We start from the raw sequence: 25,083 nt of genomic DNA on the forward strand, positions 1-25,083 counted from the left end.
TCGTTAAAGTGGGAATTGTCATTATCCCACTTGTAAAATAAGGTTTCTAAACCTTTATATAGTATATAAATATAACAAAATTCAACTGCATTGAGGCACATGCCATTTTATTTTAAACAAGGAAATGTCTACTCAATCACTTCTCCTCCCCCTGCCACTGCTTCACCTCTCTCTTCTCCTTGTCATCGTCGTCCAATTTCTTTCCATCCTTTTAATATTGGCTCAGTTGCTCCGAGTCTAGGTGGAGCCCAAGTCCCCATTCAATCTTTACTTTCCCATTATTAATAAAACAACTTCGTAGACTTCCAATAACATGCTGTAACACTTCTAGTATAATGCAAATCCTCTCAAAGAATTGTCTTTTAATATTAATACAATGGCATGGAACCCCATGCCATAATAAGTTACAGTTTTAAATAAATACATGCCATCTCAGACTGTTATTTTTTGCCTCCAACGCCTATACAATAATCTTGGAATTTCATCACTCTCCACACTATCAAGATTTAAACCCAATAGTAATGCCATCTCTTCTCTAATACGTCCACACTCATGTTCAGTGGTCGAAGAACCCATCCGGTTGAGTAGATTATGGAGATGCGGATAGTGCTTGGCTAGACAATATACATGCCATAAATGATGACTGGTGTCTGTCCGATCAAATGGCTTCTGATATACCGTTCCATCTGCCATTTGGTTGATTTCTGCAGCCACCTCCTGGACTGGCCGGTTCTCTATCACCATCGCTCCAAGCCGTTTTGCAACGTCCCCCAGAACATACGGTTTCTTCTCCCTAGTTTCCATACTGCAAGAGATGGGGTGCACTGCATATGTGTGCGTGTTCGCTGCAGTTTTAATCGGCGAGTCATCGATGATGAGGATTTCACTTGAGCTAGCAGTCCGGTTCATCACTACAGCCTCTGGCTTGACGAAGATGGGCTTGCTACCCCTCACATGGACCATAGTCAAGCAATCCTCCTGCGTTAGGAGAAAGTCAAATGGTAATATTACTCACGTCTGATCGTGCATCATCTGTAGCAACGTTAATGCATTGTGGCGCATCATGGATGTCCAAACTCCCAATTGCAAATTGAACCCGGCCCTCTGTTTTAAGTGTCGCATGGTCATTATTAGATCTCGCAGTTTCTCCCGTGTGATTAATGTGAATCTGTCTCTTTTGACCAACTTGCGACCGCAGGCTTTGGAGGGTGCAATGACATTCGAGGACGAGCCACGCTCATGGGAGAAAAGGACACCGTTCAGATCAAAAATGATACAGTACCTTCACCGTGACTCTGAAATGAAATGCGTCAGCATAAAAAATGGTACAAGTCAATTTTACCATCTACAATATTAGCGAATGTTGCTCCCGATGGTCGTTGAGAGGGTTTTGGTCGAGGAAACGTGAAGGGCGGAAATACTCTCCTCTGCAATGTGGGGTCAATCGCATCCGATGACGTGTGGGCACATGCCATTTCAGCTGTAGACTCTGGTACAACTGGCTCAACAGTGGCATGGGGTGGTTCCGATGGCGTGTGATCACACGCCATTTCAGCTGGTGCCTCCGTTGGCAAAGTGGACATGACCGAACAGGCAGCAGGGGCGGTGTAGGGAGGTTCCAACGGCGCATAGTCAGACGATTGGGCACACGTTGAGTCCGTTGGAAATGAGGATACGACCGGCTCGGCGGCTGGGGCGGCCTCATGTGGGTCCAATGGCGCCTGGTCACCGTCAGTTGGATACGTGGACAAGATTGACTCAGTGGTATGGGCAGCATCAAGTGGAGCGTGGTCAGCTTGCTTGGCGTTGATATGGATAGTAGCCTCCACCAGCTCTGATGACTCTTGCAGCCAAGTAGAGTCCACTGGCGGATCCATATGCATGTCCAAATATCTCCCTTCGATTGAGATGGTATCCTCCCGTGCTACTAAAAACAAACTCATTAGCACATTGAATCGACTATACTGTATTTACCATCAACTGCTATTAAGGAACTAGGACCGATATCACTTGGGCGCACTGCTGATTCTGAAGGATTGGACATACGTTTCGACCCTTGCTTGGCACTATCCTTCCTCGACACTAAAGGCTAAAGTTTGTAAATTCAACTGAATAATCTCTACTTACCATTTGCTCTGCGACCTACATGGACAATGTTAGAAATGGTAAAAGGTTAGGAATGGATGTACTATTATTTACCTGATGGTTTGTCTTGTATGACCTTCCTCCGCTGCTCTTTGGCCACCTCAGGCTGGCCATCGTCGTCATCATCGTTGTCGTCGTTATTGTGATCGTCACCATTGTGAGGACCATCCAAGTCCTCTTCGTCCTCCTCTTCTTCGTCCTCCTCTTCTTTGTCCTCCTCTTCGTCCTTCTGCTCTTCCTGCTTATTATCTTTCTCTGGCTCCTCATCCCCCTCCTGCATTTCTTCCATAGGCTGCTCAAGCTGGATGGCTTGTTCTTCTAGGACCATCTTGGGAAAATCATCTGGCCGAGTCTCCATCTCAAAATACAAGACATCCATAGCCTGTTTTAGTGCGTGACCTAGGACCGTATCCTCACCCGACTGTCTTAACATGGTTTCTGCACGTTCTTGCACCCTTCGAAGACGACAAGATGAGAAAAACGTGGCCCTGACTTGAAAAGCTTCCCTCATCCATTGTACCTCTCCATTAAGATTGGGGAAGGGGAGTCCGCCATAGGAATCTGAGTCATGAGGTGGTGACTGCCTGCTTTCACTCAGCCCTTGATCTGCAATGAATGGCATGAGCACACACGCCATAACCGCGAGGCATTACCTATCATCTTTTCGTTGCCCTTCTTCCTTTTCGAATCAAACGCCTCTGATCTCGACGACTGTCCAACGTGCTTTCGCTTTTTATGACCACTGTCAGTTTGAGCTTGGCTGGTGCTTGCCTGTTTTGCCTTTGAAGAAGTTTCTCCTGCAAGGAATGGCATGAGACCACACGCCATTGCAAATATAATTTGTACCTCCTTTTTTCCTATTGCTTGTCTATTTGTCCTTCTTCGATGCGCCACCAGTGCGCTTTTCAGTCCTCGTGTCTGAATATTCACAACGATCTATAATCAAAATGGCGTGAGGCCTCACGTGACCTTACCTTGTGCAGGTTGTGAGCTCGGCCCAACATGGGTATCTTCAACAGTAGCTGTTAACGCCGTTTCAGCATCTGGGGGTGGCCACGCTCCTGCATACAGAGCTTGTGAGATAACATTTAAACTTAAAGTGTGTACTCACCAGGTTCGCAAAGAAGATACTGTTTTTCTTTGGCAACTGTAATTATATGCTCCATTGAAGTCACCTCTTCAATGGAGTTTGTCACCGCAACACACGGGACACCCTTGAGTAGTGCGGCTCGAAAGAATAGTCCGCCGCAGTTGTACTCGACAACGCATTTGCCCTTGGAGTCGGAAGCAGGTGACCCACCCGCTATTGCGTTGAAGACCCAGCTAAGCATTTCCCATGCTGCACCTGGAGCTTTCTTTGGATTCGAAAGCTCCATAGCCGTCTTCAGTTCCTCAGGCACGGGTAAATTGACCTCCCTCAGATCAATTCGATTGGCCTTGTCGAACGAAGCTGGGAAGTCACTCCAGTCCCACTCTGCTGCAGGACCAATAACAAGGGCGAGTGAGAAAGTTGCGGACATTCATCGGTATCTTCTTCTTAGCCATTATCCCATGGATCTCCCGCATCTCCTTGCCTTTCAACCGAGCCTTCACCTCGTTCAAGGCCTTCCAGAACTTGTGATAGGATTCAGAGTCGTAGATCATATAGTGGACTGAAGATTCCACCTCCGCAAGTCCCACCATTAAGTTAATGATGGAGCTGACTTCGTCTGCATGAGTGATCTCCTCGTTTGTGAAGTCCATCACACAAAAGATGTTCTTGACCTGCTCATCTCCGCGGGAAACGATGCTCCTCCACCTTTGATCCTCATCTGAATTCAAGTATACCCGGTAAGGTTCTCGATAGGCCTCTGCTGCGGGGTCGAGCTGTTTCTGAAGCTGGCGGTCGACATCAATCTTAATGAAATTTGGATACTGATCCAACTTCTCAGCTTTACTTTTCGTGGCATCCCGCAGCAGATCGATGAACTTGGGGGCCCCCTTCACGTACTCGTCGATGTCTTCATTTGACAACTCCAGCGCTTCCATCATCTCTTGCGTGGTGTCGATGCTCACCCTCTCCATGGCCACTTGCTCGAAGATCCAATCCTTCAATAGCGCACGAGCTCTCAGAGTCGTGCACAAGTCCTCGTATGTCACAATATGGCCGGGAGTCATTTTGGTCTTGTTGAAGACTACCTCACCACGTAGAAGAGCATTAGCCACTGTTAGAAGGTCGTCGTCGTCTAGAGACCGCGAGAAACGCAAGGCGTTGAGCTTCAAATCATTGGGCTTCCGGCCGTCCGCCACACCAATTGAGTTTGGCAACTCCCCGTCATGGTACCTCCTCAGCACATCTACCCATTTGTCAAAAACAACTTTTGTCGCGAGTAGAATGTTATAGATGCTGAGTGTGTCATTGACCCCTAGTGTTTTCGAGAGAAGACTCGAGAATTCCTGCAATGGAAATGGCGTGAGGCCACATGCTATGTCACATGCAACGAGGCTTACCTGCCAGGCGCTAGTTGCTAGTGCACGTCCTTGTCCTGGTTTTTGTGGCTTCTTCAGTTGAACCCAGAGCTTCCGTGTTCGTGCCAATGTCTCGTGCAGACCCGATTTGTAACACGTTTCTTGCTTGACATTCTGCGCGTGGGAGATGTATATGATAGATCGGAGGGGCGAGTTGCCTTTTATCAGGCGGACAACTCTTGTCTTGAAGACTTTGTTCACCTCCTCGCCCACCATAATATCCACAACTATCTCTTGCATCGCCAAGCTAGAATGCTGCCCGGAGACGGCATAGAACCGGATGTTCTGATCGTCCAACACCTTCCTATTATTCAAGTCTGGAAACCTCGTCTCGCCCTTCATTGTTCGGTAGTAGGGGATCACGTCTGCGATGTCGAGTGTTACTGGACTTGCCAGCATCTTCTGCTTCAATTTCTCCACCCACTCATCAGATACTAGCCTGTGGTTGTATTTGCTTTGGATGTCGATACGGCTCACGTCGATTGTATATACTTTGTTGGAATAGTAACAAGTACTATTATCTGCGACGATTTTTGCTGCCTCTTCTTGCTCTTTCTGCTCTTTGCGGCTCTTCTTTTTGGTGGGTGTAGTGTTCGAACCCGAGGCAATGGCATCACTGAGTAGCTTCTTTTTTGGAGCAGGAGAGTCGGACGTCAGCTTGAGCTTGACCACCCTTTTCTGCTTCGAGGTAGTTTCCAGATCGACCCCCTTCCCCTTTGCTTCGCGAACTGGAGTCACTCTCAACGGCTCAATGTTGGAATATAGTTTTTGAACATCGCCGTAGGTGAGGTCCGTGGATTCCATGTGATCTTCATAGACCCGTAGCGTCTTTGAAATTGTGGGCCTCCTGGACAACCTCTCCCTAGCTCCCTCTAGGAATTCCTCATAGCCGCTGCCCCCCTCCGGGAAGCCGCTAGGATGTGCAAGGTGGATCTTGAAGGCAGACGCTGTCTCTACCACAAGTGCCAGTCCATATTCTTGCATGGAACTACATGGAGTGTCTGTCACTTGGATGAGGATCCCCATGCATTCTTTTCTCCCACCATCTGTGTTGTACAGCCTCAGATCCTCGCCTTCCATCCCGAAAGTCCAACTGGTGAGCTCCTCCCCCTTCTCTGCATCCACATTGATAGTGGCTGGAAGAAGAACGCAATTCCTCGCCTGTTCAGAAATGCACAACAATTAGAGCTGACAGATGAAAAGCTAGTAGCTGGAAATAACGTGAGGCCACACGCCATTCACCACTGCATCAGATGTCTTGAGGCTGCATCCTAAGATGGCGTGAGGCTACACGCCATCTGTAACCGGACTGCACTCGAGAGCCCAGTCGGTGCATGCCAATGTTGCTACTGAATGGCATGTGGCCTCATGCCATTTTCTATTTGGCCTAAAAGACTTACCATTTGAAGCCGAATGGAGGCGTGACAACCGGACTCGCTGGCGAATGTGCACTGTGTGTGCAGCGGATCGTAGCAGCAAGGCTACTCTGCCACTTACAGTTGGAGAGTGGCGCTGAAATCTCCTGGGACGCCAAGTGAGCTGCGTGTGGGTGGCGGAGTGGGCGGCGGAGTTGGCGGCGAAGTTACAAACTGGGTGTGTCTTGAAGTGGACGCCGATGCACACGAGCGCAATGCGAGTGCGAGTGTGATGCAAGCGCGAGTGGACGCCGATGCACACGAGAAACCTGTAGAGAAGTGGGAGTGCGAGTGGGAGCGCGATGCGAGCGCGAGTACGAAGCAAAATGCAAAACCTAACCTCACACGCGCGAAATGTCACGACGGTTGGTAATCCCGCCATGTCATCATTCCTCGGACTTGGGCGCCACCATTAATTTCTGGATCGGCGCGCGCATGCGTGAAATCCAAAAGAAATCCGCAACGTCATCATTCCTCGGACTGCATGCACGCGAAATCCAAAAGAAAGATCATGATTGGGATATCATTTAATACCCTCGCTATATTTATACCATGCATGATTGGATATTCCAAAGCATCTTGTATTTCCAAAAATGCCAGATGTTCAGCTAAATAAATTGTCAGAGGATTTGATATGACGTTCAAGCGTGTGGGCTCATGCAATTTTGATCCCAAAAAATGCACCAAAAAATGCTCGGCGTCATCTGGTGTTATCTCTTGAATGGCGTGGGGCCGCATGCCATTTTCAGGAGCACATAGGAGTATATTCCTAGAATATTCTGACATGTGCGAGATTGTTTTGAGTTTCCTGGAGATCCAACCGTTAGATTGCAACTAGATTTTACAGAATAGTATACAATGTCCTTCTTGATGACCCTGCAAAGAAGCATCTCGATCGGACACCACATGAGACCACACGAGCCTTACAATGTTTCAGGGGCATTTGCCATAGATCCGACCGTTATTTTGCTCCAAGATTCTACAGTTTGGTGTGCATTGACCTTTCCATCGACACTGCAAAGGGACATCACAATCAGATGCGGGATCACAAGAAACCAACTTCACTAACTCTGGTTTCACCAAGATCTACGTAAGGAGTTATGAAATGAAAGGACCCTCTCTATTGAAATGTGTTTATAGTCCTAGAGGCATTGTGACATATCAAAGGATTTTGCATCAAGTTCTGTATTTGCATGTTTATCAAGCTACTGAATTGCTAAACCCTAAACCCTAAACCCTAACCCTAAACATGTGGCAAATGCTGCGTGAAGAAAGATGCCCTTTCTGGGCAAATGCTGTAAGAGGCAGATTCCGAGCAGATGTATCTCAGGCCAGCGAAGGGGACAAACGAAAGCTAGCTATAAACATGACGGGATGCAAATAGATTACTAGGCTGGTCCTGCAAAAATCAAAAACCATAATTGAAAACATTGAAAATGCAAAAAGAAAGGTTTATAATATTTTTGAATTTTAAGCAACCAAATGAATGTAAGTAGGGCATGTGTTTGTAAGTTTAAAAATGCCTTAACCACTTAAATTCCCAAGTAAATAAAGCTGTTTCTATTTTTGGTACAGGTAAACTTTATAGCGTGTGGGCTCATGCAATTTTGAACCCAAAAATGCACCAAAAAATGCTTGACTAGCATTATTCTTTGAATGGCGTGTGGCCTTATATTGCCATAAATGGACGTACACACACAACATAATTATTCCTTTACACGGCGAATAATCTTGGCGCGGATCACTGACATGGCACAGCTGGATCGAGGCAAGGACATGATGTGACAAAGTTTAACCTCCGACAGCAAAGTCTAGAAGCTACTCAGTTTGAAATTTGTCAGAGGAATCATAAGATCTGGTTTGTCAGAGGATTTGATGTGACGTTCAAGCGTGTGTTATTTTTGAATTCTCGAACTCATTCCTAGGTCTATCATTTTTGTGCGCCGTGTTCTTGGTTCCGCTGAGCGCAGTGAGCGCTGCTTGTCTAAGCGGCGTTGTGAGCTGTGGTTTATGCGTCTACAAGCGGTTGCGGCATTGCGAGCGCCATTGCGAGCGGCAGTTTATGCGAGTGGCAGTTTGTGCGAGCGGCGCTACGAGCAGTTGCGGTGTTGCGAGCGGCGCTACGAGTAGTTGCGGTGTTGCGAGCGGCACTGTCTTTGGTGTGGCTACCGCTTCCTCTTGATATTCAGCACTTGTGCTTCCTGGTATGTTCACCATGGAATGGTTTAGGACCACATTTAGAAATGGCATGAGGCCACATGCCATCTTGGGCCCTTGCAATTTCATGGCTAGCGTATTGTCATGTATGTTTTTACTTGCCTGCAGCTGTGTGTATATCAAGATGGCATGAGGCCTCATGCCATTTTTGGCCCCTATTAGCCTATTGCCATATTCCTTTTGCCTTGCTGCAACTGTATATATTTTTGTATGGGTGACTAGTCACGCACACAAAAATATATACAGTTGCAACAAGGCAAAAGTAATATAGCAACAGGCTAGCAGGGGCCAAATATAGCGTGAGGCCTCATGCCATTAGTGGTACCACTAATGGCATGAGGGCTCATGCCAATTTTGTGAATGCGAAATTTCACGTGGGTGTCAATAGCATGTTTGAATAATGGCATGTGGCCTCATGCTATTTGGTATGTTATGATTTAGGCCATTCTCCAATCATTTTTTGTATGGTCTTAACTTCTTTTCTGCACTTTCAAAATGGCCTTCAGGGTTGGGGAAAAGGTTTACATTTTGAATGGTGGGAAGAGAGTTGCAAAAGGGACCCTTGTGTCTATGGATGGGAACTTTGTTATACACTGTCAAAGGTTTGGGGAAGGCAATGCTGCTGTATCAGTAGAGATTGTCTTCGATGGGAATGTGGTCGCTATTGAACGAGGAGAGATGGTCGTCGGGGTAAATGTTGTTGTTGCCTTGAAAAATCTGCAGAAGAAAGCAGATGTTAGGGACAGCGCAAGTGCGATGCATGTTCCCTCCGTGGATCTTAAGAACCGTGCTACATGGATTCAGGCAAAGGTGTTTCTAAACAACCCCGAGGGGGAGGTGGTAGCTGAGGGCTTAGCCACAGTTGTCGATCCAAGAGATGCGGTTGCTAATCAAGAATTGGGCTGGGATGATATTGGAGTTGCGATTTTAGAGGTTGTTGACACAGAAGAAAACAGTCTGACTATTGGAAGCATTGTGCGGTGGAAATTGAGGCATTTAGTGTTTGAGAATGTGAAGGATTCACAATCAAACACCACTACAACTGATGACAGAACATCTCTTCATGGGAAAAGAAAGTACACCTTCCTACAGCGCAGCCAAAGGGATTTGAGCAACGAACCGAAAAGGCAGAAAATGGCGATGGAGGTTCGAATGGTCTCGACAGTTGCTTGTTGCAAGAGGAGGTGCTGTCAACATGCTGATTGGGATGCTATTGAAGAGGAGAGAGCAAGATACAAGACATTGTCCTGGAAGGCAGCTCGCAATTTTGTGTATGAGGCATTACGGTCATCTGTTGATGCTTCAGAACATCAGGTGGGGGGCATGGTCTTCCAGAGGGGTTTGGTCTGCATGAAGGCATGGAGAATCATTTATGGAGTCCCTCGAAGCACATTCTACAGAATCAAAACTGAGTTCGAGGAACAAAGGGTTCAACAGGCAGTCCATAGGAACGACGGTACGCACAAAACCAGGGGTCATGTTGTATATGGAGAGGCAATCTTCAAGAGGTTTGTCGAGACATGTAGCGAGCAGCAACCACATAAAACCCGCCTCTTGGAAGATGGAACACGAGACACCCAACAAGTTCTCCCTTCCATGTATACCAAGGGGCCCATATTGGAAGATGTGAATCGGGAACTCTAGAGTAATGGCTACAGGAAGCTGAGCCAATCTAGATTTAGTAGATTGTGGAGCAACAGGTTCAGGGATGTGAGTATAGGAAAGTACTCCAGCTTTTCAAAGTGTGACGAATGCACTGCTATCAAAATGGCTTTGTCGAAGAATTCTTGCAACGCTCAAGAGCGAGAGACGTTGGTTAGAAAGCGGCTCGACCACAACATCGAGCAGAGAAGCTGCAGGACTGCATATTATCATAACAGGATTCTCTCCATGGAGAGACCTGACTCTTACCTCTGCATCATCCACGACAAAATGGACCAGAAAAAGACGTGCTTACCTCGACTCAATCCTGCCCCCAAGGCAATCTCTTCATCCATGCAGCTGCCTGTGTCTCTGTTTGGCATAATCGCTCATGGGCATGGTGCCCAGAACTATGGGAACTTCTTTGTACCTCTATGGGGTGGCGGGGGTGCAAACATGATGATTGTGTCCCTAGCAAAACACTTAAGGTCTCTGCAAAGTGCGCAGACTGAGCTGAACGGCCAACCCTTGCATAAGGCCCTTGTCGATCGAACCATACAGGGTTCAGCTGGAGGAGGAGCAAAGGCTTGCAGTATCGCGTGGGGCCCCATGCCATCCCAGTGAATATGTTGGCCGTTAGATTGTAGGGTTATCACGTGAGGCCTCATGCCATTCCGACGAGGCTGGTCGCCCGGTGAATGCACAGCCTCATCCAAACGAAGCAGAATGTCAAGGAAGTTCTTGCGGCCGATGTGGCCTTCCACCCCATCTTCTGCTCCAAACAGACAATGCTGGCAGTGAGAACAAAAACATGTACGTCTTCGCGTACTTGGAAATGCTTGTTGCCAAAGGCATATTTGAAACGGTTACACTTGGCTTTCTCATGGTTGGGCACACTCATGAAGACGTCGATGCCATGTTCAGTCACCTGGCAGAGTCCCTCCGGCGATCCAATGTCCTCACCCTCCCACAACTCTACGATGAATTCCAAAATTGCATCAAAGGCACTGTTGAAGCTGCACTTGTGACAGAGGTTCCAGACTTTAAGGGGTTTGTAAGAGGCTACATCAGGGACGGATCCGAAACGCTGATTGGCCACTCCAAGCCTCTTCAGTTTCATTTCAGCATGCGTGACGGTGCTCCAGTGATGAGGTACAAGATGAGAGAATGGGACACAGTGTGGCTGCCAGTGGATGGCATTGAACTCTTCAAGAGAGATCCCATAACTGGGGAACTTATGATTCCTCAGGGTTCCCCACGGCCGATGCACCCGGATGGACTCAAAGACCAGGAAAGTATAGTGGCCGGGATTAGATAGCATATTGCCTTCTGGAAGAGGGGGTTGGTGTTTGGTGGAGAATCCTATTTTAAGAGGTGCAAGCCTTTGCTCGAATACTGGGAAAAGATTATATCTGCTATCCAAAATGGGCCGGTTGTATATGAAGAATTGGAAGAGTCCTTTTGGCCAGAACCCAGAGCACCAGATAGTAGCGGAACAATGTCCTCTAGAAATGCAGTGACAGATAACGATGTTGAGGATCACTATTGTGGGCCGAGGAACAAGAAGCCGGATTCAGCATTCAATCCAGTACAGGTCTGCAAAGGAATGGTCGTGCTTGTCAGACCCAGTAATAAAAAACAAATGATATGGGTGGGGCGCTGCATCACTGATGTAGAGGAGGACGCGGAAACTAACTCCTTCAATGTAACTGTGGAGTGGTTCAAGCCAAGTTCCGGATATACGAAGGATTGCCTAGAAAAGAGATGGGTGCTGAATCCAAGGGATCCCAGCATGAGCATATCGGTGGATAATGTTGTGCATGGTTGGATGCGGAAGCAGAGTGCCACCATCACCTTGCCAGACCATGCAAGAGATGCAGCAAGAGCATTCATAACTCGGGTTCAAGGTGAGATTCATTAATATTCCTTTACTAAGTTTCTAATGTATTTTATTTCAAGGTGAACAATCCGAATCTGAATCAGAGGAGGCGTGATGGCATGTGGCCCTTTGCACTAGTATATCTTAATACCAGTCTGAGAAATAGAATGGCATGTGCCCTCAGGCCTTTTACTAAATCACCTTTGAAAGAAATGCAAGCCTCTATGTCGTAAAAAAAAGGTACTAGAGAAATTCCTTAATAATATGAATGTTATTTAGTTTCATGAAAATACACTAAGGGTCAAATGAGTTAAATGACTTCTCCAGACTAGCAATGCCTCTTGCTACACCTTCACAATTAGATTCGTTAGAAAAAGATAACATTGAATAATATCTAAATGTTCTCACCATTAAGTTATATGTCTGGCTAATAGGAATGACGTTCATCTTGGAAAGCTCACCACATGCTCAATGAACAAACAAATAGTGTGTGCGCGCATGCCATCGCTCTTCTTTAGCTTCAGATTCGGTTTGTTCACCTTAACAATGAGATTTATTATACAACCAGATGGACTCAGTCTGGACACAAAGTCACCGCGCTAGTCACCATGCCCCAGATATGTCTAGCCCCTGGACCAAAAACATATAATTTCACGTCATTTTCAAATACTTGAAAATTTGTACCTAGTCCCATTTTACTGAATAAATCCCACTTTAACGAAATAGAGCTTACTATCCCTACTATACTTTTGGAACCCCCTGCAGCCCCCCCCCCCCCGGGAGACGCACGCTTTGGGCTTTCACCCCTTGAGCTATATTAGTATTTGGATTTAGTCTTAGAATCGATCTTAGACTCGATCTCGGACCCGACTTCGGATTCGGTTTCGGACTCGATTTCGGACTCGATCTTGGACCCGATTTTGGCCCCGACTTCGGACTCGATCTCGGACTCAGTCTCAGACCCGATTTGGATCTCGGACTCTGCCTCAAACTCGGTCTCGAACTCGGACTCGAACTCGGTCTCCGATTCGGCCTCGGCTCGATTCCGGACTCTATCTCGAACTCGGTCTCAGAGTCGGTCTTGGACTCGATCTTCGACTCGATCCCATCCGATGAACTTTTTGTCATTTCGGTCATGCTCTCGGGGATCCTTTAGCCTACGACATCTCGGGGAGTCGGTTCCTTACACCTTTCCACAGGTATTCAACAAGTTACCTATTAATCTCCTCATCTTCAGCAAGACTAGTATGAGTCGGTTGTTGTGGATAAGGAGTAGCTTTAGGTACTAAGTCAATTTCATGCTGAATTTCACAGTTGAGAGGTAAACCATTAGGCAACTCATCCGGAAATACGTTATGGAACTCCTCCTGAATGGAATCCATCCAAGCCCTATGCCCACAAATGTACTCCAAATCAGATATGATTATATTAGAAAGAAACAGGTACACCACAGAATCAGCTATCTTATGTGTGCATGTTAGTAACTCCAAAGTGTTAATCAATGGAGTATCATTATTGTCTATCCCAACAATCTCTTTCACAGTGCCACCAACTTTGATATGCAAAACATTACGCTCCCAATCAATCCCTAGCTTCCTGTCATAAAATCATTCCTCTCCAAGAATAACGTCTGTGCAACCAAGATCTATAACTTAGAACAAAGGATGGTCAAGAATCCCTTGAACTATCAAAGGAACACTCAAAGCCCATTCACTATTGTAACGCACGTGGTTTTGACCCTTTATCCTATGGTGATTTACTATAGGATAACACCACGAAGCAGAACCTAAACCCTTTATGTGGCACGTGTCATATGCCACGTGTCCATAGGAGCCCGAGGTTCAGGACCTTGGGCCACTGAACGAAGGAACGGTGCTAAACTCCCAAGCATGGAGCCAAGGAGTGATGGAACCGAACCACGGAGCAACTCCCAAGCATAAAGCCCAAGGAGCGAAGGGGCAGGAGCCCGAAGTGACTTGGAACAGTCATGGAGCAACTAGCATCCCAATGCCAAGACTAGCACGCAAAACGGAGCCAAATGGAGTCTAGCACTATTTCGGTATACCAGTGGCTTAATGCGAGGATATGGGTACTCCACCAGCTAGCATGGAATGGAACTTGGGTTTAGACCCAAGCCGGACGCAGAACAAGGATAGGCACGCAAGCGGGAGCTAGACTATGCCTCAGGTTAGTCGACCATGCCCGACCTACCCACTATCCCTACTATACATTTGGAACCCCCCATAGCCCCCCCCCCCCCCCCCCCCCCTTTGAGGAACACACGCTTTGGGCTTTCACCCCAAGCCTCCCTTAGTATTAGGAGTTAGTCTTTGGGACAAGCTCGAAACTTACTAAATATGAAATGTCCCTAGATTGCGAATTTGGACACGGGACAAACACCATTGTGTTCAGGACGATCTCTACATTCTGTAGATATGCCAAATGAGCAAATCTAGACACTTTCCATAAATAGCATTTAGGACCGAAATGAGACCAACACAAAGGGCATGACAGCGAGGGTGTTTAGCAGACACGGTAAGCTATCATTTAGTGATATTGAGGGACTAATCTTAATATCGCGGGGGTTTTTGATACTACCAAGTGCACGCCAATGACACAAGTTTCTCAAACCAGGCCGAGTATGCTTAGCAAGAAATACATAGGGTTCCTACCTTATGTTTATCCAATCTAAGTGCATGTTCATTGATCAGTTTCTCAACTAGCTCAAGTGGGAACTGATAACGGGTCCAACAATACCGACCTCATGCCATCGTGGCAGTAAGGAAAGAATATCTGAAAGGACTAGCCGACAGGTAACTTTCGATACCCAAAGTCACATTCGCGACAACCATAAACACGAGTGCTACATCCATTTGCCATAACCACCATGTAAATTATTGAGCTCTTTTCTACAGGTAAACCAAGTTTCTACACCACCTTGGAGCTTAAAAAGTTGTGAGTAGCACTTGGATCAAAAAGAATACTAATAACACTACCTTGAATGTCCCCTTTGGCCTTCATAAGTTAATTGCGCATAGAACTATTAATGTCTATAAAGTTGATACAAACTCGAGATTGAGATTCTTGAACTTGTGCCACAAGGCATGGAAGAGCCACCATAGTAGATGCCTGAGCTATATCCATAATGGATTCCACCATATTCATCTTAATATTCTTTGATCCCTTTACAAGAGGACAATCCTTGCCATGATATCTAGCCTTCTGACAATGAAAACAATTGCCCTCCACATTATCTTTCTCTCGCTGGTCCAAATAATATCTTTTAGCCACATTACTATCTCCATTCTTTGAGCCACAATGGAACAATAGTTATTTCTTCCCCGAAGATGAAGTATTGGTGGGTTAGTCATTACATTGACCAGAGTTGACCAAATTGATAGTTTGGGTGAAAAGATTTGGGCTTTAATGATAGCATTAGTTGATGTTGCTAGAAAATCCTTCTTGACTTTCTGTTGCACATCCAATGAGCTCAATCCTTTGATGAAACATTGCACCTTTAGCAACTCATTATAAGTGCCTATGAAACTAAGGCAAAGATCACATACATATCTAAAAACAAAGTCCCTTGCTGGATCTCTAACAGCTGGTTCACAAAATAACCTCTTCAAGCTTCTTGACAACTGAAGTGTGGAAAACTTTCATCAAATCAGTTCAAGAAGTCAGCTTCGGATTAGCTTTGATGTAACTCTTTCATCACGAAGAAGCATGGCTCGTAAGCTTCGTTACAAAAAAATCAATCTTCATTTTTTCTTTATAAAGATTGTGAGACTAACAACTTTCCCATAATTCCAAACTTTTTGACTATCATAAACATTCAATAATGACTGTCATTCCATGATACCATATGTTTGATATACCAATAGTAATCATAGACATGAGATTGAGTTAATCCTTAAGGGTCCATGTGAAGCAAGAAATCTTTAATAAGATTGATAGAATCCTTAACCTCTTTTATGTTGCTTTGAACCTTAGAAATCTAGTGTCTTTGCCGCACAACAACATCATCAAAAGTCTCTTCTTCATCATCATATAGCCATCATCACTATCATCATTAACACCATACTCCTTATCAGGATCAATATCTTGCTCACTTGCTATCTTTAAAAGAACATGCTGCTCCAATACCGATGAAACAAATAAGAGTGAACCCTCATTATAGTTTTAAATCCCACAGGCCATAGAATATTCTTAGAATAATCCTGTGGTTTGTGTTAGAATGGAGGCAGCTGAATTCCCTTGAGGCAATGGTGGCAGAGGAAGCGGCAGTGGGGCAGTTGAATTCCCTTGAGGCAGTGGTGGAGGAGGCAGAGGTGGTGGTGGCGGTGGCAGCTTTGCAGTAAAACTTGGAAGCTCGAACAGAAGTGGTGGAGGAGGCGGAGGAGGGGGATGACCAGCAACAGAAACTACTGGTGGTGGTGGTGGTGGTGGTGGTGGAGCAGGAGGTGGAGACTGCAAAATAGCCAACCTCCGAGGTGGTGGAGTGGTGAAGGAGTACCTGGTGCGAAGCTAGGGTTAAACGATAACGTTGGACTTGTCCACCGTGACACCCCTAACTGACAATCAAAACGGGCGATGATGGAGGAGGTGGTGGTACTGGAAATAAGTGTTCACTCGTCATCCGCTGCCGCTAGTGCTGCTCTATCCATTGGAAGTCTCCTGTCCTCAAACCCATTGCCAACCGTGGTCAGCTGCTGTCTCTGCCACCGTCTAACCAGTCCCCGCAACTGAAGAGCTCCTGGACCTTGGCAAAAGCTTCCATCGGCAAGCCACCTTTCTCTTCCATCAGCGCACAGGCGCTACAGGGGACGAAAATCCATCCGTCTCGCGAAAAGAGAAGATTGATTTTGCCAAGATTGGTTCAGCTTTGCTTGCTTACCTCTGGTCGGGAGTCCTTGGAGAAGCACTCCTTCCCGTTCCAGAGTATGTCAATGTCGTCCCGGTTGAGCATCAGGATGTTGGAGCGGATGAACGCAGTGTTAAACATGACCCAGAACATCATCTCCTCCCGGTCTGACTCCAAGTCCAAGTGGATGCACTCGAGAACCACACCCCCTTGCACGGCACACTGTACATCGATCTTCATCACATCACAATCTGTCTGGAAGCTGGAACACACAAGAGCATTACTGACCAAAGCAAAAGAAAACAAGCTCACCACCTTACCGGTCGATAATGCCACAGACTTGCTCTTCTTTCCCAAGGCAAAGAGCATCCTCATCTTCCTGTTCAACGCTTTCGATCGGGGATCTCTTCCATAAATGCGGCCCCTCGTCCGGATCGAAAGCTGGCACCACTTTGAGGATGAGGCAGTCGAGGCTGAGCGAGCGATCCGGGAGTGGCCACTCCGGAGTGTTGTTCCTTCTAGCAACGTACTGGAGATATCTCAGCTGCCATCGGATTGGGAGGAGTGAGCAGCTGCATCAATCCCTTTGGAGCCTCCCGATGGAGCATATCGAGCGTCTTGAATTCGCCCGTGTACATCTTCCTGTAGATGAGAAAGCTGGCGAGAATGAACGCCAGCAGCAGCCATCCCCCCCTCTCGCAGTGCACCAGCTGCCTCTCCTCACAGCCGTCGGACCACATATAGATCAAACGGTCCAATTAAACAACCATTCCTCCCGTTAAAAATGGCCACATCATCCAGGGACTCTTTGGCTTTGCACTGAGTCTTTGCTAGGGACGCTTTGATTTGAGCGGTGATGGAGAATCGCGGTCTTCTCTCCAAGAAGGAGAGATGGAAGCGGCGCTCTACGGAATGCCAGCATTCTAGGGCAAGGCGCTGGATCGCGAGCTGGCCTCTTCCGGCATTCCAAGCCCTGCTACATTTTCTCCTCGGGACCGTCGCCTTCTTCCTCACCTTGGCGGCCAGCGAGAATGTAGGTTGAGTTGAGGCGCTCACGCTCGATCTCGCAGGATTTCGCCGGTGTCTGGCCGATTTTCGACGCGGCACACTCTTGCGACTAATACGCATGCTTTCGCTGTGTTTCCGGTTCGTGTTAGAGTCCTCAAAGGGATGGAAATTCCTTTCTTTGCAGATTGTCCAGGGTCTTATCAACGAGCTAGAGGCTCAAGGGGCTTTACCTCGGAGTAGCTCTCGGGTTTCCTCGCTAGCTACATGCTGTGGTCAGAGGTGGGTCTTGTTTTGCCTCCGTGGTTCCTATGATTGAATTTTTTTCGTTTTTCCTTCTCTAGATTTGTGGAGCTATTATGGCAGCTCTCGGCCCACGCTCTGCGAGAAGTTCATCGACGGAACTTCCCAGCGGATGTTGCCGAGAACCCCTTGCCAGCGTCGTTCACGGAATTCATCACGCAAAATTCACATGCATCAGCTCTCCTTGCCGTGACAAAGGTGGAGTGTTCATTGATAGATTGTTGGAACTTGCGTGTTTTTGCAGGCACGTATTGCTCTAGAGCGTAGGCGTTTCCTGCAAGGTGCGTCTGCGGCCATGCATAAACAAGCGTTGTGGTCCAGTCTAGCTCATGACATGAGATCCATGGTGGCAGCGAGAGCATAGTCCCCTCTCATGGAAACAAAGTACCCGTGACCATCGTGGAGCAGCCCGGCAGCGCTACACGCAGCAAGAATGGTGGTGAAGCTGACAACGTCCAGTTCTAGTCCTTGAAGCTCAGTCAACTCAAACAGCTCGCAAGCTCGTCGGCCATGTCCGTTTCGAGCAAAGGTCGCCACTGTGGTCGTGCAGACCATCAAACTCCACTCCCCCGTCCTGCGAGAAGATCTCCGCCGCGCTCGACACATCTCCGCATTTTCCATACATGTTGATGGCGGCTGCTCCAGCAGTGACATCGAACTTCTCGCCGCTCGAAGAGACAGCACTGCCGTCCGAGAGAGCTGTGAAGGCCGCGCACGCATCGAAGATGCAAGCCAGAGCGACACCGTCCATTCCCAGGCCGGCCAAGTCCATGAGCTTGAAAGCTTTCAGCGCCTCGATTACACTGAACGGAGGCTTATTTACATCAAGAGCTGGAGAAAATGCAGGAGCTTTAAAGTTCTAGAGCATTTGCAAATCAAAAATTACTGTCAGCGTCTCGAGCTACAACGCATTGGGAGTCTCTTCTAAAACATACTGGTCAGTTCGTAATTCTTGGATTTTTTTATGTTCTTATTTTTGTCTGATTTTGTGTTGATTGTAGAGAGGCACGACAAACTAGCAAGCGGCCCTATAGAAGACTTGATTGCTCATCGTGACCACAGGTGTTTAATCTTTTGGTTCCTGGATTTTGTTTGACGCTGTGCTTATAGATGGATCGGCTTTGCGTGTGACCATCCACCGAGGGATGAATGTCATTCCAAGTTCGTGAGCTCCAATGACGAGGACTGCAATCGGCAACTAGAAAAGCAGGAGAGTGACGACGAAGCCAGAACAGACAGGGCAGTTAAAGGGTCGAGCCCGCTTGATGTTGCTGAAGTTATTAGACGGTGGACCCATGCTTTGCAACGCATACACAAACAAGCTCAAAAGCTGGTAAAAACTTTAGCTGTGTCTAACTTGCTTACATGACTGGAATTGTCGTACAGTCACGAAGGCACTTCCTAATCTTATAAATGCGGTGGATGCTTGTGAGGGACACACAAGCATTACGGGCAACGTTAGCGGAGCAAAAACAACACATCTCAAATATGCAGGTATTAGATTCTTCTTGCGGTTATTTGTTTGTTTAAAAAGGACTTATTCTTCAGGTGCTCATTTCGCAGCTAAAGGAAACCACTCCAGGAATGGAAGCAAACATTAACAAAGTCCGTCAACATGTCAATCACTCTGCGGTTTCTTCTGCCTCTCAAGCTGTTTTCGCTGGGTATAGCGTGTATTCTGACTCTGCACTTTCCTCTCAAGTACGTGACCACCTTGTTTGAGCCATGTTCTGACTAGCTTTAGCAGGACGTGACTTCGGACTGTGTTGCTGACGATAGAGGCACTCCTGGACCTCTAGAACTGGCACCTCCAAGCCCGACACTAAAGCTTCCTCAGCTGCCAACACTGTTTTCGCCGTTTTCTCTTTTGCACAAAGGTGGTGACGACGATGATTTGGACCTCCGCCCGTCTTCACTGGCTTTCTCTGACCACAAGGACTACGAAGGTATTCTAAAATGCAATGTCTTATATATCGACTATGCCGGCTTTTATATTCCAGATGATTTCAAAGAATTGTGGCAAGCAGTTCACGAAGCCGCACTCTCAAAGCCTGTTGAGGCTGCGACTGAGAACACCAGCACCAGTAACACGACCTCAGAGCACTATTTCACGCCTTTGACTGTACAAAAGGAAAGCGTCAATCCAACAAGCACTGTGGTTTCCAGGACCAGGACGACGACTTGGTAGGTGCGTTTTACACTCTGTTTCTTTTCTGTCGTGATTTCACTCTGGGCATTTTATGATTCCAATCCAGCTCCGGCAGCCACATCAACATCGCCATGAGTTTTGCAGCTGCTCAACACAGTCACCCACGAGACTCCATCAGGCTCAAAAGGAATGGTTGTCAGCAAAGCTAGGCCCTAGTCAACTCGGCCAGATCTTGCTAGCAGATCGATCACGCAAACGTAGTGATCCATGGTGGCAGCGAGAGCATAGTCCCCTCTCATGGAAACAAAGTACCCGCGACCATCGTGGAGCAGCCCGGCAGCGCTGCACGCAGCAAGAATGGTGGTGAAGCTGACAACGTCCAGTTCTAGTCCTTGACTCTCAGTCAACTCAAACAGCTCGTGAGCTCGTCGGCCATGTCCGTTTCGAGCAAAGCCCGCCACCATGGTCGTGCAGAGCACCAAACTCCACTCCCAGGCTCGGTACTGCGAGAAGATCTCCGCCGCGCTCGACACACTGGCCGGGGCTCAAAAAAACCGGAGAGCGATTGAGAGCTTCCACAAGATGGTTCTAGAAGGTCGAAGCTCGTCTTCGATGCCTTGCCGGAGAAGAGCCTCGTGTCGTGGACGTCGATTGTCCAGCTATGCCGACCACCAGTGCTCTTCTCGAAGGACTCGCAAGCGTCTTCCAAGCTGTGGCATTTCCCATACATGTTGATGGCTCAAGTCTGCGTCCGAGCAGAGATCAAGCGAGAGCTCCAGTTCTTCGTGAAGCAGCCTTCCATGGCGGGGATCACCAGTCGAGGATGGTGATCCACGCGGTTTGGAGGCTAGCCTTCCAAGTCCATCCGCTTGATCAGGCTCAGAGCTCGAGAGAAGCTCCCGTGGCGAGCGTAGGCCGCGATCATCTCGGAGCTCTCCTCCGGCTCGCAGTTCAAACGTCCTGCGACCTCCCCGTTGGATCCCAGCCCCGCCAGCATTGAGTTCCAAGAGATGATCGCGGCCTCCACTCGGGCATTCGATCAAAGACGCTCTTGGCCTGCTGGAGGTGATGAAGATATCGAGGATCGCCTTCGCCAGTATGCTGCTGCTGGATCGCGTCGTCCACAAGACAGCCCTAGAAACAGAGGCAGACATTTAGCATCTCAAACCCTAACTCGCAGAGCTTTGATAATATAAGCCACGGCGACAGCCACGTTTTGCTTACGTGTCTGCCCAGCTCATCACTTGCCCGCCCAAAGATTTTAAACTTCGGGGTTCCTTATAGCTTTAGGGTTCTACCTTGGAAGCTCCTGGCTTTCATCGACGCGCCGCGATCGACCGGTAAATCGCAGCTTTGATCAATCGCTGGATGATATTTCGGGGCAAAATTCAGAGGACGACACCAAGTGTAGCTCCGATCGGCAGCGACAGCGCCAATGCATCGATCCAAGGTTTTCCAGGCCATGATTCATCGTCAGTGACATATTTCGTGCCTATTTCAGATGAATCCTGGCGCATTGCCGCCGTCGACACGCCACGATCCAGCTCAAGGCAAGGTAACAGGCTCGGACTGGTTAATCGAGGCTCAGACCCGGTTCTTGGTGAATTTTCACAGGAGATCTTTGGGTCTGTTGCTGCTCCTGCACTCTTGGGACCTCTCTTCGGCCCTTCTCTGGCTCAAAAGCCACCATCTGGCCATGGAGGGCATACACCGGAGACAAACTCCCTCAGTATAGCGATGGCGTTGTTTGTTGCTGTCTCCATTTTGGCGGTCGTGGCCACGCTTTTCTTCCAACGCGTGCGCCAGAGGCAGGACGAGGCAACCGAAAGGAGGCAGAGGAGGATCAATGATTTCTTCATAGCAGCACACACCGATGTAGGTGCTGAGACTCTCGCTGCCAGTGGACGAGTTCTAGGCCTCAGTCTCTCAATGGCCGTGAAGGTATGAGCTCAATCATTTTTACTTATCAAACATTTGTAAATGTTCTTAGCTGGAAGTCATCTGGATCGTATTACTAAATGCTGCTCCGGATCCGGCATGGGATTATGCCCCCCTTTTCAATGCGCTTGCCACTGATGATCGAGGATGGAGAGAAGTAAGTCTTCTTACTCAAAACTGGTTCTCTACGTGAACTAAAATAATTCTCTATGTCGCAGGCTTTAACGGCATCTTTTAAACGTTTTTTTAGAGAAATGCGAAATGGCTTCTTACCTGTAGACTATGAGGTGGATATTTCAGAAAGGTCTTGCATGGCTTCTTACCTGTGGACTTTCAGGTGGCTATTTTCTTCACCGTGATATTCCGGCATAGTACAGGACTCTTCAGCCTCGGTATCACTCTTCCCACTGACGCTCACGTCAATTTCTACGATTTCGCGAAGTTCTTCTTCCGAACACTATCTCACGATGGCGAGTACTGCTTGAATCTGGATTACTCGTTCTTTTCAGCGCCCCCCAACCAAATCTACACGGATTTCGTGAGTGATGTCTATGATGCGGCACCCTGGCTCGATTCACTTTACATCGAAAGCTGCTTCGTATATTACCTTTCAAGACGGGCTCCTCTAACATCGTACACCTGGATGACAGGTTTGAATTTTATTTCTAATGTTTTATTTGTGTTTATACCCTGTTTGTAGAGGACGACATTCCTCGTATAACGAAAGTACGTCTTGGAGAAAGACTCTTGAACATGAGACGTAACAATCTAATCGATCAGGATTACTACTCGCAAGTCTTACACTTGTTTCCGGATGCCACTGATTTGGTAAGTTTGCTATTCCTTTGTAGATTAAGATTTCTTACCATTTTCATTAGCATTAGCGTGCGGACCTGTACACCTCGCTAAATAAATCAAAGACCAACGCCACGGTCCCGACCAAGACGTCCGTTTGCCAGCATCTCTCGTGGAGGAGCTCTCTTTCACTTCCAGGACGCTTAGCACCGCCACCGTGTGTCGAAGTCAACGCCTTCCAGCCAATCTCACAAGCATCTTCCAAGCTGCTGATGTCGACGAGCAGGCAACTCAAGTTCGCATCCGAGCCGAGATCAAGCGAGCGCTCCAATTCGTGCGCAAATGGTGATCCTCGACTCAGGACGCAATGCTCCGATCAAGGCTGATGGTGCTTTTCTCGATTCCGTCCAAGGCCTTTGACGTACTCGCTGGGGCATATGATGCGAGCAAGATCTTTCACAAGAAAAAAAATCCGGTCCCTGTATATCCCTGCCCTTACCGACGCGGGAATCGCTAATGGAGGAGGAGGTGATCACTACCTGCAATCCTTCAGCGATCGCTAAACATCCTATTGGAAACTACCCAAGATCATCTTACCTCCTTGACACAGTCCAGCTTGTCATACCTGGGAAGGAGTTCTTGCGGAGCTTTTTCTGATACCTCGGGCTCCGGGTTGGGCGCCTCCAATCCTTTCTTCTTGTCGGCCGATTCTTTCCTTGACCGGGCAGCCTTGACAGCCGGACTGCTCCTCGTAGCTCTTCAGTGCCTCACGCCTCTGCTAATTTGAGCGCCTCCCTAATGCTTGGGCTCATCCTCTCCATCGCAAACCCTAACTCGGAATACGCTTTGTGGTTAAGATCCTTTTGGCGGTGGTCAAAACTATCCAGAGTGTTCTTGCGCCGGTCTTGCAAGATTGAAAAGAGGTGCCTGTTTTGATCTTATTGCTTCTCCAAACCTTGGACGTCCAGCCAGCGAATTTGTTGATAAGTTTCCTGTAAAATTTCACTTCTGGAGTGTATTGGCTGAAAGCTATACCATTGTAGTGGTCTCCAAAGTAATTTCCAGAGACGAGAGGAGCAACACCGTTTTGCTCGATCCCTCTGTGACGAACGCAGGAGTCCGGTCCTTCTGCAGCATGAACATGGACGTGATAACTTACATGCTGGCTAATGTCGACGAGTTTGTGCAAGCGATAGTGGACATTTTGAGGTTGGCCGGGGTTTATAACGTGAGATATTACATGCCGGGGAAACTCCGGTCAATGGAGCTTTAGAAGCAAGCTCGAGGGAATGGAGCTTAAAAATCTCTCTGGCAGCTCTCTCGGAGCTAATTACAGTTTTCCAGGATTTCTTCTTCTGTCAAGAAATTACTCATGCCATCATTATGGTTCGTTTTTTTTTTTTTTCCTTTTAAATGGTGATGAGCAAGAAACAGCAGTGACTATGAGCACTGCTTCTCTTTGTGTCTTGCCGTACAATGGTTTTTCCAACGTCCGATGTTGCAGAGTTCCCCCTTTGGTTGACGAGATCTCTATTTGATCTTCGATCACTGAAACTTAAAATCCCAGAAGAAAGAGAGACAGTAGAGCAAATTCTATATCAAAGTGATGAAACCGAGTTCCATCTCGGGCAATAATATGCCAGTCTATGATCTTGGACGCCATGCTCGGACTGTCATACTGTTGGAAAACTCAAGTTTTTGATGATCCTCAGCGTCGATACTCGCGGGCTTATGAACAAATTCCAGTTTACAACTCCAGGGTGAGGAACAAGCTCTTGGAGTCCACACTTCGGATACATGGTGATGGAGCGTGTTCCTCACACTTATGTTTCCAAAGTGTTGTTTGCTCTCAAGTATGTGACTTGTGGATGTGCTTGCCGTTATCGCAAAGGATCCGGACTGAGCAAGCTCCAAGGATTGCTACGTACGTGAAAGCATCCGGCTCCAGCCCCTGTGATCGCGTCTTCCAGTATGTCTCGCATAGCTGCCATGGACCGAAAGGCCCTGGCGGCATGCAAGCTCTTGGACGAAGAAGGGGTGAAAAGCCGGGGGAAAGTGTGTAAGTGTCGATGGAGATCTCTTCTCTTACCATCTCCTTGTAAATCTCCAGTGCCTCCTTGGTACATAGCATTCTGGACGTAGCACTCGACGAGGTTGCTCCAGGAGAAGGTGTTGCGCTGCTTGATTCGATCAAAGACCTAGCGGGCATCCTCGGGCCTCTTGC

At 47.6% G+C, this 25,083-nt stretch overlaps 1 protein-coding gene and 1 pseudogene across 1 annotated transcript; one reads left to right on the top strand and one right to left on the bottom strand.

Annotated features, from left to right (window-relative positions):
* The first annotated feature begins 17,525 nt into the window (after positions 1-17,525).
* LOC9633291 lies at positions 17,526-21,347 on the top strand (annotated as a pseudogene).
* LOC9633292 (pentatricopeptide repeat-containing protein At2g33760) lies at positions 20,339-21,280 on the bottom strand. Its single transcript, XM_002960722.2, has 2 exons — positions 20,799-21,280; positions 20,339-20,660 (listed from the first exon to the last, which is right to left on the bottom strand). The coding sequence occupies exons 1-2, from the start codon at positions 21,278-21,280 to the stop codon at positions 20,339-20,341; spliced, it is 804 nt and encodes a 267-aa protein (XP_002960768.2).
* Positions 21,348-25,083: the final 3,736 nt, after the last annotated feature.

This window comes from Selaginella moellendorffii, unplaced genomic scaffold (genome assembly GCF_000143415.4).
Source record: "Selaginella moellendorffii unplaced genomic scaffold, v1.0 SELMOscaffold_0, whole genome shotgun sequence".
NCBI classification, from domain to species: Eukaryota; Viridiplantae; Streptophyta; class Lycopodiopsida; order Selaginellales; family Selaginellaceae; genus Selaginella; species Selaginella moellendorffii.

What these genes read in the sequence shown, in the direction of transcription:
- LOC9633292 (XM_002960722.2), bottom strand. Translation starts at nt 21,280, where the DNA reads ATGTCTGCCTCTGTTTCTAGGGCTGTCTTGTGGACGACGCGATCCAGC. An exon ending in GTCCTTCGAGAAGAGCACTG is followed by an intron (nt 20,661 to 20,798) that starts GTGGTCGGCATA and finishes AGCCCCGGCCAG; the next exon opens with TGTGTCGAGCGCGGCGGAGA.